Source organism: Mustela nigripes, chromosome 16 (genome assembly GCF_022355385.1).
Source record: "Mustela nigripes isolate SB6536 chromosome 16, MUSNIG.SB6536, whole genome shotgun sequence".
In the NCBI taxonomy this organism is placed as follows: domain Eukaryota; kingdom Metazoa; phylum Chordata; class Mammalia; order Carnivora; family Mustelidae; genus Mustela; species Mustela nigripes.
In genome coordinates, this window is record NC_081572.1 from 48,758,679 (window position 1) to 48,771,749 (window position 13,071).

A 13,071-nucleotide genomic window follows, 5' to 3' on the forward strand; every position below is an offset into this window, starting at 1 on the left:
AAAAGTGTTTTCCTGATTATGGCTAAGGAGGTGAACTAAGGGAAGGGTCCTCGGCTGCGCAGTCCCTACAGTGTCACGGAGCTCTAGCCTGTCCCGACTCCCAAGGCAAAGAATGGAGAGAAGCCCCACACGGTGAGAGGTGACCATTATTACCACACACTTGCCACGGAAGCAGAGGTACAATCCCTCCATGGTTTCCATGCAAGAGAAACCCAGGGCCAGTGTGTTTTAGAGAAGACTGGGTTCAACACCATTAGACCACCATATCTTAAAAAAAAAAAAAAAAAAAGGAGATCTGACACATGCTCCAACCTGATCAGCTGTGGGGACATTACACTAAGTGAAATAAGCCAGACACAGAAGGACAAATACTGGGTGAGTCCACTGATATGAAGAACCTAGAGTCGTCAGAATCACGGTGACAGGAAGCAGAAAGGGGCTGGCAACTACTGGGTATTTACCCCAACGATAACGATGTAGTGAAAAGAAGGGCCATCTCTACCCCAATGTTCATAGCAGCAATGACCACAGTCGCCAAACTGTGGAAAGAACCAAGATGCCCTTCAACAGACGAATGGATAAAGAAGGTATGGTCCATATACACTACGGAGTATTATGCCTCCATCAGAAAGGATGAATACCCAACATCTGTAGCAACATGGACCGGACTGGAGAGATCATGCTGAGTGAGATAAGTCATGTAGAGAGAGTCAGCTATCATATGGTTTCACTTACTTGTGGAGCATAAGGGATAACAAGGAGGACATGGGGAGATGGAGAGGAGAAGGGAGTTGGGGGAAATCAGAAGGGGAGGTGAACCATGAGAGACTATGGACTCTGAAAAACAATCTGAGGGTTTTGAAGGGGCAGGGTGTGGGAGGTTGGGGGAGCCTGGTGGTGGGTATTAGGGAGGGCACGTATTGCATGGAGCACGGGGTGTGGTGCATAAACAATGAATTCTGGCACACTGAAAAGAAATTTTAAAAAATTAAAAAAGAAAAAAGAAAAAAGAAAGGGGCTGGCAGAGAGGGCGATGGGTAGTGGGGGGAGAAAGGCTGAGATGAGGAGCTCTGTGGACCACTGAGGGTGGTGGCCGCACAAGTGTCCAGGTGCTTGAGGCCACAGAACCACACTCTTAAAAAAGGCTAAAACAGTGACTTTTGTTATATATAGCTTACAATATAAAAACAAAACACAAAAACCCGAGACGATCTTTTTGTCTGGCTTCCGAGAGGGAAAAGGAAGAGAACATGAAAGCAAGAGACCAGACTGCTCATCAAGTCCAGTCCCAGTCCCAGCGCAGAGCCCCAAAAGCCTCACGGCCGAGCGTGCTCCACCTACAACTTCCCCTCTGGACTTGCTATGCTCTGGGAAAGCCTTCTAATGACCTTTGGGCTCTGATAAAACCAGTACCTTAGCTATATATCAGTCCCTGAAAGCTCAGAGAGGTGGCAGAATGTGCTCCAGTAATGGGCAGATCCCAGAGGAAGAAACAACAGCAGAGGAGAGAGGGAGCAGGGTAGACTTCTAGATTCTTACTCTGTCCTCTCCGGAAAAACCAGAGACCCAGCCAAACTGCTCAGGCCCCCACTTGTCTGTGAGGCTGCCCTGAGCCCACCTTACCTCAGCTTGCGTTTGGTAAATTTCTTTTCCTTTTTTGGGAAATTTGCCTCTCTTCCACACCCACCAGTTACAGGGTATGTGGGTGTATCGAGAAAGAAATTTCCCAAAAAAGGAAAAGTGATTCCCAGAGGTTAGCCCCATCTCAGAGCTGCCTGGAAGAGAAAGGCCAACAGTCAGCCCTTGGAGCCGGACTTAGGCCTGAAGACTCCAGACCTAGCACAAGTCTCTGAGCATAAAAGCCTCTCGAGGCCGCCCTCAAGGCAGCCACTGACCTATGCTATGTAGCCCCCTCCTCCTCCCGGGCACTCCTGACAACCTCCATGCCCGTGTGGGTCCCAGCCGAGGGAGCCCAGGACAACCTTCCCCACTCTACTCTCTGGAGCCTTCTGCAGCAACCAGTGAGAGCTACAACACACAACACACTGAAGCCCTCTCCAGGAAACACCCCAGGTCTCACCTTCTCCCTACACAGAGAGCAGAAACTCTACAGAAACACACTTGGGGAGCTGGTTAGCTCAACTCAACAAATGTTTACCAGATCTGTGCCACCCAAGCCCCAGGCCAGACAATGCAGAGATACCAAGAATTATCAGGGGAGAGAGGATGGGGGAAAAAGAGTTACAATTTAGTTGGTAAGATAACATTGAAACCAATGAAAACAAATGGCAATATTGTATAAAAGTCAAGCAACAATTTGAAACAGTTTATGCTAAATGTTAAGGGAACAGCCCACCCATAAAGTGCCCTACTCTATCACAGGCAGGGAGCAGGAGTGGATCAGCAGTGCGAACCGGCTGCCCAAAGCTGCTGCTCTTGCAGACACCCAGTTCGGGCCATTATACAGCTTGCTGCTCTGAGTACAGCACAGTAAGGGGGACCTATATGCTCCCGAGGTAAGAGCCACACACATAAGCAATCTGCTAGCGCCTCGGTCACCTGATATGCAGGGACACCCCACAGAAACCCCTCCACACCGGGAACACAACCACCCCTATTCCCTGTCTGGCACTTACCACACCAGCCAGCCGGCTAACCCTGGTCCTCCACCTCCCTCAAACCCAGACAATCAGAGAGGGGAGTCCTTCTACACTTCAAGAGTCAGGGTGAAAAGAAAGAAAATCAAATTTATTTTTTACTTAAAAACAAAAAAACAAAAAAACGGGGGTGCCTGGGTGGCTCAGCCAGTTAAGCCTCTGCCTTCAGCTCTGGTCATGATCCCGGGGTCCTGGGATCGATCCCTGCATCGGGCTCCTTGCTCCGTGGGAAGAATGTTTCTCCCTCTCTCACTCCCTCTGTGTTCCCTCTCTCACTCTGACAACTAAATAAATAAAATCTTAAAGATAAATAAAATAAAATAATAAAAAATAAATTAAATATGCCACTGACCAAATCACGAAGGGTTTCACAGCTTTGGCACTGCTGACATTTGGGGCCAGATCTTTCCCTGTCGTGAGGCCTGTCCTGTGCATCACGGCACTCCCGGCCTCCATCCGGAGGTGTCCAGAGCAACCTCCTTCTCCCTGCACACTTTTGAGAGTCAAAGAAGACTCCAGACACTGCCACATGGCCCCAGGAAGCATAGTGGTGCCCAGCTGCAGACCGTGGCTCCGTGTCCAGGTTCTCTCAGAGAATACTGTCGGCGTGGCTATATCCAGGTCACACACGAGCCTACCTGAAAAGCTTGCCCGCTCCAGGTCCCAAGACCCTGCTGGCCAGGGAGAGGCAGGAATCTAGGCACCAGGAAAGCTTACCTATGGGCTGGAGCTCCAGGACTTTGGACTGTGCTCATCTGGGGAGTGGTGAAGAACAAGGCCTGAAAGAGACCTGTGGGGTGGGAGAGGCCCCTCCGGAGTGCGCCTGCAGGGCCCAGGGCAGCAGCTAGCTGCCAATGCTGACCCGAGCAGCTGGCAGTGAACTGCCCCTGTCACCGAGCCCCTTCTCAACTGCAGCCCAGATGCTGCCTTGCAACTTGCCCCAGAGGACTCTCCTAACAGAGCGGGGAAAACTCTTACAGGTCTGAAATGTTGCTTTAAACGTATTTCAGTACAACTGCCACTGTCTTTTTTCATTGCCAGAAATAACACCACTCTCTTTCCTACAGGTGCAGCGTATCTGCACTGCCCACAGTCTGGGCAGTTTCAACGCTAGCTCGCACACCAGGTCAGTCTCTTCAGCTCCAAGGTCATCTGCTAGAAAGTGGACCACAGTCCAAAAATCTCAACTCTGGGCGTCCCCCACAATGCCCTCTCTGTAGTCCACGTTTTTCCTGGGGCTTCTTCTCCCACATCGCTGGCACAGTCCCACCTCTGCCCCAGCAGCCCATGAAATAATACCCACCAATGATCAGGTTGCTGGGAGACCACAGTGTACTGCAAGGTGTCAGGACTCGCAGCTCAACAGCCCCCATTATGTGGGAGCGGCTCTTGGGATGCAGCATGTGCTCTTGCGTTTGTGCACGAGCTACCCTCTCTTTGTGCTTGTGCAACTGAGCTGAAGGGAACAAAGACTGGACTCGACTCCAGTGAGACCTAAAGAAAGATTTCCTGACCAGAATAATCGGTCTCCAAGGAAAGTCCAGGGAACTCTATTTTTCAGGAAGGCTCACAGTGCAGCCCAGCCTGGATGTAACACAGTGACCTCTGCGGCTCCTTCTCTACCGTTTGTCTCTGCAGGACTTAAGAACAAGTCAGTCAGGCACAGGGAGGACAGGGGGAATGTCAAGGCTTGGAGAAGCCCAACTCCCACCCAGGGCTACTGCTCATACAGCGGTCAAGCTGGGAGAATACAGAGGGCGCTGCTGGGTCTTCCTCCAGGCCTGCTTCCTTTTCCTGAAGGAATGGGTGTCCTAGTGAATCATTCCTCCTGCTCTTATTTCTAGTGAATTCCACCCCCTCACTGGTGCTCACCTCCAATCTACTCTGGACTACAGATGCTTCCTTGGCAAACACCCTCTGTGGCCCTGCACACTGTATAAACACACTCACCAGGAAAAATGAGAAGAAAATGATTTTAAGAAGGAACCAATGAGGTGATAGCTGAGATAGAAGTAAGTATCACATCTATTAATTCCATACCCAAATGTCATACCCATTAATTCATCTGAGAAACAAAACAGAGGAAGCATCACATTACTAAGATTAGGACCCCCATGTGAGAATGCACTCGCTTGTGGCCTGTTCACACAGCTATAATGACCACCCTAAAATCCAAGTGTCCCAACAGTCTACAAGGTCCTCTGAGACAAGGTCCTCTGAGACAACAGTTATCTCTGCGTACGGTTCCAGAACCCTGTTCTTACTCCTGTAGCAAAACAATGAACTCTGGATGGGATGAGGTCAACCCATTTTACATGGTACGTCTAGATTTTCTAGGACAGTCCCAGTTAAAAATGCTGCCCACAGAAATGCACACACACACTCACAAACTCAAATGGAACAGGAAAAAGTGCTTACATTTTCCATCTTCAATCCTTTAAAAAGCCTGGAATTCAGTCATACTTTAGATTACTTAGGAGAGACCAATCTCCTTCAGAGAAAAACTCAGGAGGCAAAATGGATAGTAAAAGAAAAGCCAGAACATTCCCCCTGGGTGGTTTTCAGCTTCACCTCTGGACCATCCAGGCCAGGAAGCAGGCAGCAAACCAGTGGATGGCAGGGTGGGAAGGAGCCCTATGCTCTGGCTCAGTGGCCAGGCCTCTGAAGGTCCAACGGGAAAAGCGAGAACCCCCCTACAGCAATGGAACAGAGAGGCAATCCTGGGACTACAGCACGGGGATGTGCATGTGCTCGACGTCCACACATGCCCTGGACCAGCCTCCCACCTGCTGCTAGAGGCCCAGAGTCTATTCTGCTTCTCTCTAACTTGGAGTGGTCTGGCAGGTCTGACTCCTGTCAGCCCAGAAGAGAAGTGTCTTCCTCCCTCACTGGTTACTCTCACCTGCACCACTAACGATGCCCCAAGCCAAAGGTCTGGGTTTTCAGGATCGTCTCCACCAGACGCTGTAGGTTCTTCAGACTGTAGGCTCCCCAAAGCCCAAGCGAGAGCATACAGGGCTGTGCTCATAGATGACACCCACACAGACACACAGAAGGCACCTCGGGGAGGCTCGAGTCAGGGAGTGGGCACAGCAGGACACTCACCATCTCATCCAGGGCGTAGCGCAAGAGGCCGTGCTCGTAGAGGATGAAGAACCGCCGCTGCCATTTCTGCAATGGAGCACAGAGTGGGTGGTTAGCCGGGCTCTGGCCCGATCTCTGCTCGCTGCGTCCCCAGGGCTCATGAGCCTAAGTCAAAGGAATGCGGGCTCCACAGCTTCCACTTCTGGGGCAGATGGCAGGAAAGGAAGGACCCAGGGCAAAAGAACAGTAATTTGTGAGATGGCACTGGGCGAGGGGAGAGTCACTGAGATGTCACAAGATGTCTGCTTTATTTTAACTGACAAGCTCCTAGAGAGCAGAGATGGTATCCTGGTCACCTTTTTGCATTCTCTATGTACCCAGCCCAGAGGTGATCACATAACAGGTGTCAGTATTTATTTGATGAATTATATGGTACAATATGGAATAACCGGAGAATAGCAGGCACTGATTTCCCGCTTCTGACAAAATCGAGGAAACTGCTATGAAAGGGTTGTTCTGAGACCCACAGGGAGTGGGAGACGCGGAAAAAGACAGCCAGGCTCCAGTGTTCACTGAGGATAAGCAAGCTAAGAAAAATCAAAACTGAGAAGGAGGGAGACCTGTGGGAATGATTCTGATGTCCAAGGAATGATTGAACAGCAAAGTGTGCCCCTCTACTCTCCACCCAAAGGACAGGCCACTGGGGGTCAGCGGGGGTCCAAAGGCACTGACAACAGAACAGAAGGGACCATGAGAGTATGTGCTTTCCTTTTTGTGGAGGGAAAACATAACCAGAACAAGAGACTCTTGGTCCCCAAATCCCAAAGATCATCATGAGTATCTATGACCTATTTTCAACATTTCAAAAAGCCCAACAAAATTCGTACTTTCACTGGCAATAAGGCCACAAGAACTATCATATCTCTTTGCTTTGGGCCAGAATTATATCATTCACAATTATGTTTTTCCCATCAGAAGCTGGAAATGGCAATTCTGTATGATCCGAATATAGAATAGGAAAGGACACTGCTCCCTTGTTACCGCAGGCATTGGAATAGTCACCCCTGCTGTCCTCCTGCCTGGATGGCAGGAACAGGACGCTCAGATAGCCTTGCAAAGAGGACCTGTGGACAACTGGCTCTACACTGGGTGTCCAGGAGAGGCTATCAGGAATGTTTCCTGAGAAACATTTTTTTTTTTTAAAGATTTTATTTATTTATTTGACAGAGAGAAATCACAAGTAGACGGAGAGGCAGGCAGAGAGATAGGAAGGGAAGCAGGCTCCCCGCTGAGCAGAGAGCCCGATGCGGGACTCGATCCCAGGACCCTGAGATCATGACCTGAGCCGAAGGCAGCGGCCCAACCCACTGAGCCACCCAGGCGCCCCCTGAGAAACATTTTCAAGGCTCCTTTAAAGATAGTAATATCTTTAAAGTCAAAACCCACACCAGAAGTAATTCTAAAGGTCCCAGACATAATACAAGATCTGTGGGGCACCACCCTAGATTGCAGCATTCAGGCTAGAGACAGAAGAGATCAAGAGGCAGGGTAGAGGCTCTCAGGGAACAGGGGATAGGAAGGGAGAGGAGCTGGAGCAATTTACAGGGCATGGGCAGCAGCACCTGGAAAAAGCATGTGGAAAAAAAGAAAGACGGTATTTTAACTGGAGTCATCCAAACAGCTGCCTGGTAGAGGAACAAACCACTGGTTAGTGACAATGTTGGTTTAATCATCTCGATGCTCCAGCTCAGCCTGGGCTGCTCCCAGCAACCTGTGTACAGAGGGACCCACCCTGGGCTGGTGCTCAGGAGAGATGCGGCAAAAACCGAGTTGGCCCTCCAGCGCATCACCCCTTCACTAGTGCTTATCTGCTAGCCAGGAAGGACTGGAGGGAAGAGAGATGGGATGAGGAAAGGAGGGAATGAAAGAACCAGAAGCCTAGTTAGCACAACGCAAATGTTTGCTGACCTATTCGGCCTTTTGCATTTAACTGTTTCTGCAGTCAAGCTGACTCACGAAAACAGGAGGCACCATCTGAAAGCATCTCCTTTTGAAGAGTGGACCTGGCACAACTAGTTTCATTGAGACATTTCCTGTAGGACCAACGGGTTTGCCAAATGGGGGTTCCCTGCTGATCCTGCCATCCCAGGATCCATGGTTCAACTCTATCTCCCTCTTCTACTCTGTTGACTTGCCCTTAGATGGGCAACTCTTCAGTCCCTCCCACCTCAAGAATTCATTCTGAGGACCTTACCCGAGACCGATGCACTGGGTTGTCGAAGTCTGTCCCATCGGGAGCCAGGAGCAGCCAGCCACCATAAATAGGTTTTGCCTGAAGGAGAAAAAAAGAAGGCAGGTCATCAATGGCTTGGACCAGAGACAGAACAGGTTTGATGGTCAAGTTAAAGATTAGTGCTCCCTGCAAACAGAAGTCTCCTCTGATTAGCATACACCAGGCATCTCGTTTTCCAGCCACAGGCCAAGTCTCCCAAGAAAGATGTTTGGGAGTAAGAGGCTCCTGGGGGCCGGGGGCGGGGGGTGGTTCTGCAGCATCTGGTGTGGAGAAAGGGACATAAAACCCAGCAGGGCTCTGAAAAACCTCAAAGTACAGGAACTCCTACGACACAGATGGCCTCTCTCAAGTTCCTGATCAAGGCATGAAGATCAGGAAACAACAGCATTTTCAATCACCATGTGAATACCCGCCACTGTGTGCTGGGTACTACGTCTATCACACAAGCACAGCCAAAAACCCTCATTCTGATACTATAAAACAGGGCCAGGGAGAAGAGACACTGCTTTAGTGATCACAGCTAGCACGGGCCAAAGAGACATCAACTTCCTGGCTATGTGACATTGGGCTGAAAACAGTGAGGGTTTCAACTGTCCCATCTGAAAGGTTGGGATGATGGAAATCATATCCACACCTCATGAGATTTAAGTGATGACTGATGAGGTAATGCAAGTAAAACACAGCACAGGAAATAAAATGGTGCAGCCACTATGTAAAAGTCTGGCATTTTCTCAAAGAGTTAAAGACGGAATTCCACGCAACCCAGAACTCTACTCCTAGGTATATACACCTGAGAAGATTGAAAGCAGGTGCTCAAATAAAAACGTGGACCTGAATGTTCACAGCAGCACTATTCACAACTGCCAAAAGGTAGAAACAATCCCAATGTACATCAACAGATGAGAGGATAAGCAAAATGTGGCACATCCATACAACAGCATATTATCAGCTATAGAAAGGTACAAAATACTGGCATGATCTACCACATGGAGGGACCCTGAAGACATTATGCTGAGTCAGAGAAGTGAGAGAACACAGACACCAAAGACCATATATTATAAACCCACAGAAACAGAAAGCAGATGAGTGGTTGCCAGGGCATGGAGGGAATGGGAAACGGGAAATGACTGCTAACAGGTATGGGTTTAAGGGATGATGAAAATGTTCTGGAATTAGAAAGCAGAGATAGGGCTGGTCTGAAGGTAGTGAGTCATCTCAATTGATTGTTCACAGTCAGTTACAGACAGCAAGTGGAGATGGTTAAATGACCTTGTAAATATGCTAAAAGCCACTAAACTGTACACTTTAAAAGGCTGAATTTTATAGTATGTAAATTATATCTCAAAATTGTATGAGGAAAAAACATTAATCACAGTGTATGGCCTCTAAGTGCATAATAAATGTTAGCTATTTTTTTTTTATGAAGATCCCCCACCCCCCAAACCCCTGACAGTGGGAGTTCAACATGAGTTGAGACACTAGACAGACACTCTGGCTCCACCTCCCTTTTCAGCCATACCTGGCTGGTCAGAAGCAGCTGGAAAAGGCACAAGCAAGTCAATTTGTCCACTACCGTTTGGAGGGCAGAAACACAAATTAAAGCCCAAACCGTCTGCCTGCTGTTTACACACATGACTCATCTCTCGGAAAGCTTTTGGGGTCCCCTTAACATGCTTTTTATTCAATACTTTCCAAACTGGAGCCCTGTCTGACCACCTCATTTTATAGCTATGGAATCAGTGACTCAGAGAGGGAAGGTCACCTGCCAGAGGTCACACAGCATTCTGGGGTAAGCCAAAAACACTCCTTGCTCTTGACTTCTGCAGGGCTCTCTAGGTCCCCAGCGGGGGACCTAGAAAAAGCTCTGGCTTTTCACCATGAAAAGGAACAGAGTAGCAGGAGCTTCAGGGAAGGGATATAGAGAGGGCTGAGGAAAGGAAGTGAGGGACTGGTTTTGATGAAACATGGGAAGGGGTGCTGGCAGGGAACTTGGGGTTAGAGGAACATAACACAGGAGGGCCACAGGGGATGTGGAATGAAATTCTGTCCTGGAAAACAGAAGAGAGTAAGTCTGTCTTCTCAGCAAATACCAGCTCAGTGGCGCCCAGCTATTCCCCATACAGGCAGGCACATTCACTCAGCGTCTCTCTCATATCACTCAGTGACATACATACACTAGATGGAAAGGTCAGGGCCAGAGGGGGATCCTGGGCCAGGTGACTTCTGCACTTCGCCTCTTAGTTAGCGGGTCCCTGAGGTGTGAAATCAGGATGTCAGACAACAAGGCCGTGTCCCCTCCATTTTTGTCAAGCTATGATTGTATGCTATTCTCCTAGTCTCTGCTCACAGGGCTTTGGGGAGACTTCAAATCAGCAGCTACATCTACCTGACCTTTCCTGAGCAGTTGGACATGTGAGGGACTGCCACAGGTCCCCTCAGAACCTGGCCACAATCTCATAAACACCCATCACCAGCACTGTTATTGACTCAACATCTACTCGGGCCTAGTGTGCGCCGGCCTAGTGTGCACCGGCCCCATGTGCTGCAAACCAGGGGGCTGCCAGCACCCACCTCACTTGCCAGGTCCTTCTGGGACATACCATCCCAAAAGGGACCCTTCCAGGTGGGCAGGTTGTCCTGGAAAGTGGGGAAGGCTGGGCCAATGGAGGGCACAGGGCAAGAAACAAGTATTCTAGGAGCACCAGATGGCTCAGTTGGTTAGGTGTCTGCCTTTAGCTCAGGTCTTGGTCCCAGAGTCCTAGGACTGAGCCCCGCCTCAGGGTCCCTGTTCAGTAGGAGGCTGCTTCTCCCTCTCCCTGAAGCTCCCCCTGCTTGTGCTCACTCACTCTCTCTCTTACTCTGTCAAATAAATAAATAAAATCTATAAAACAAATAAATAAATAGACTCAGCCTTCCCTCACAAACCCAATACATCAGAGACTGCACTTCTGGCTGGTCTCTGAGAAGAGGCTACTGGTGGTCTGGGTGTCTTCCTCAATTGGAAGTCCTTTCAAAAATGGTTACTTGAAACTTCTGCTTCCTGGAAGACAGGTAGTTGTAATTTTCCCTATGCCTCCTACTAAGAACAAATCAAACCTTGAACACTGTATCTAAGAAAAACCAAAGGAGACTCTGCAAGGTGGAGAGAAGACAGCAGAGACAAGGGCTGGGGGTCCTGAGACCTGAAAACAACATGGAAATGTGTACCCTGGCTTCTCTTTTTGTCTCACTGTCCCAGACCAGGTACTGTAAGAATGAACAATCTGGAACTGCCAACAGGTACAAATAAAAGCCCCAATAAAAACTGCTCTTTCTAACTGAAGAACCAGGGAAGAACAACCTGGTAAGACAGAATATTCTTAGATGATAATGCTCCATTCCTGCCACATTTGACGGGAAAGACTCAGCCCCAGACCCACCCATGACAGCAAAGGCTTCCTTCCTACCCTTGTCAGCTAAGAGGTGCCCCAGCACCTTTACCAGGATGATTTCGGGAGACCAGGCAGGCACCTGGGATTTTTGCCCCCACCCAGAAGTAACAAGGTCCCCCTCCCTCTCCCTGCTGGGATAGAGTCAGAGGAAGAAACGTGGAGAGCTGAACTCTCACCCCGGCTCTGCTGTAACAAGGTACTACCCCCATCGGGTATCAGTGGAGGCCAGGTGGGGAGCCTGGACTTCTACTTCCACCTGAAAGTTAGAGATGGTGTCCCCCCCCACCACTGGAGTAATGTCAGAAAAAGCCGACTAGAAGAGAAGGGTCAAACACAATCCACAGTCACCTAAAATAATACAAAAATATCCAAGTTTCAATTAAAAAAAAAAAATCACCAGCATACTAAGAAACAGAAAGGTCACAAATTGAATAAACAAAAACAATCAATAGATGCCAACACCAAGGTGACAGACATGTCAGGATTATCTAATGAAGATTTTAAAGCACCAATGCTGAAATGTTTCAATAAGAAATTATAAGCATGTTCGGAATAAACAGAAACACAGAAAGCCCCAGCAAACAACAACAACAACAACAACAAACCAGGAGATTAAAAAAAAGCAAAAACAAAAACAAAAATAAATGGAGGGGTGCCTGGGTGGCTCAGTGGGTTAAGCCTCTGCCTTCGGCTCCAGTCATGATCTCAGGGTCCTGGGATTGAGCCCTACATCGGGCTCTCTGTTCAGTGGGGAGTCTGCTTCCCCCTCTCTCTGTCTGCTGCCCTGACTACTCGTGATATCTCTCTGTCAAATGAATAAATAAAATCTTTTTTTAAAAATGGTAGTTTTTAAACTAAAAAAATAAAATAAATGAAATAAAAAACTAAATGGATGGGCCTAACAGCAGAATGATGGGACAAGGAAAGAATCAGGGAACTGTTAGAAAAATAACAGAAATTGCCAATCAGGGGCACCTGGGTGGTTCAGTCAGTTAAGCATCTGCCTTTAGGTCATGATCTTAGATCTGCTCAGGTCATGATCCCAGGCTCCTGGGATTGAGCCCCACATGGGGCTCCCTGCTCTGTGGGAAACCTGCTTCTCCCTCTCCCACTCCCTCTGCTTATGCACTCACTCTCTGTTAAATAAGTCAATAAAATCTTAACAAAAACAAACAAACAAACTACCCAATCAGGCAACAACAAGAAAATGGACTAAAAGAAATAATATGAGAAGGACAGAGTCTTAGAGACCTGTGGAACAATAAAAAAAGATTTATCATATGTGTCATGAGACTCCCAGAAGGAGAAAAGGAGACTAAGGTGGAAAAAGCACTTTAAGAAACAATGGTTGAAAACTTCCCAAATTTGGAAAGAAAGGCAACCTATAAATTCAAGAAGCTGAGTAAACGCCAAAGGATCAATCCAAAGAAATCTAACCAAGATACATCAATATTAAATTTCTGAAAACTAAAGATAAATACAAACTCTTGAAAGCAGCCAAACAGAAGTAACAGTTTATGGATAGGAAGAAAACCAAAAATGACAACAGTGGACAAGAAACCTTGTTGGCCAGAAGCAAGTGGTACAATACTTTTCAGGCACTGGA

At 48.3% G+C, this 13,071-nt stretch overlaps 1 protein-coding gene across 5 annotated transcripts in view; it reads right to left on the bottom strand.

The window, feature by feature from the left end:
• MPRIP (myosin phosphatase Rho interacting protein) overlaps positions 1–13,071 on the bottom strand; it is a 144,435-nt gene that overhangs the window by 106,666 nt on the left and 24,698 nt on the right. For all 5 annotated transcript variants that reach the window (XM_059378788.1, XM_059378787.1, XM_059378791.1 and 2 more), the window contains exons 2-3: positions 7,996–8,073; positions 5,763–5,828 (exon numbers count right to left, since the gene is read on the bottom strand). In XM_059378788.1, coding sequence (XP_059234771.1) covers positions 5,763–5,828; positions 7,996–8,073 — 144 coding nt within the window. The remainder of the gene's footprint in view (positions 1–5,762; positions 5,829–7,995; positions 8,074–13,071) is intronic.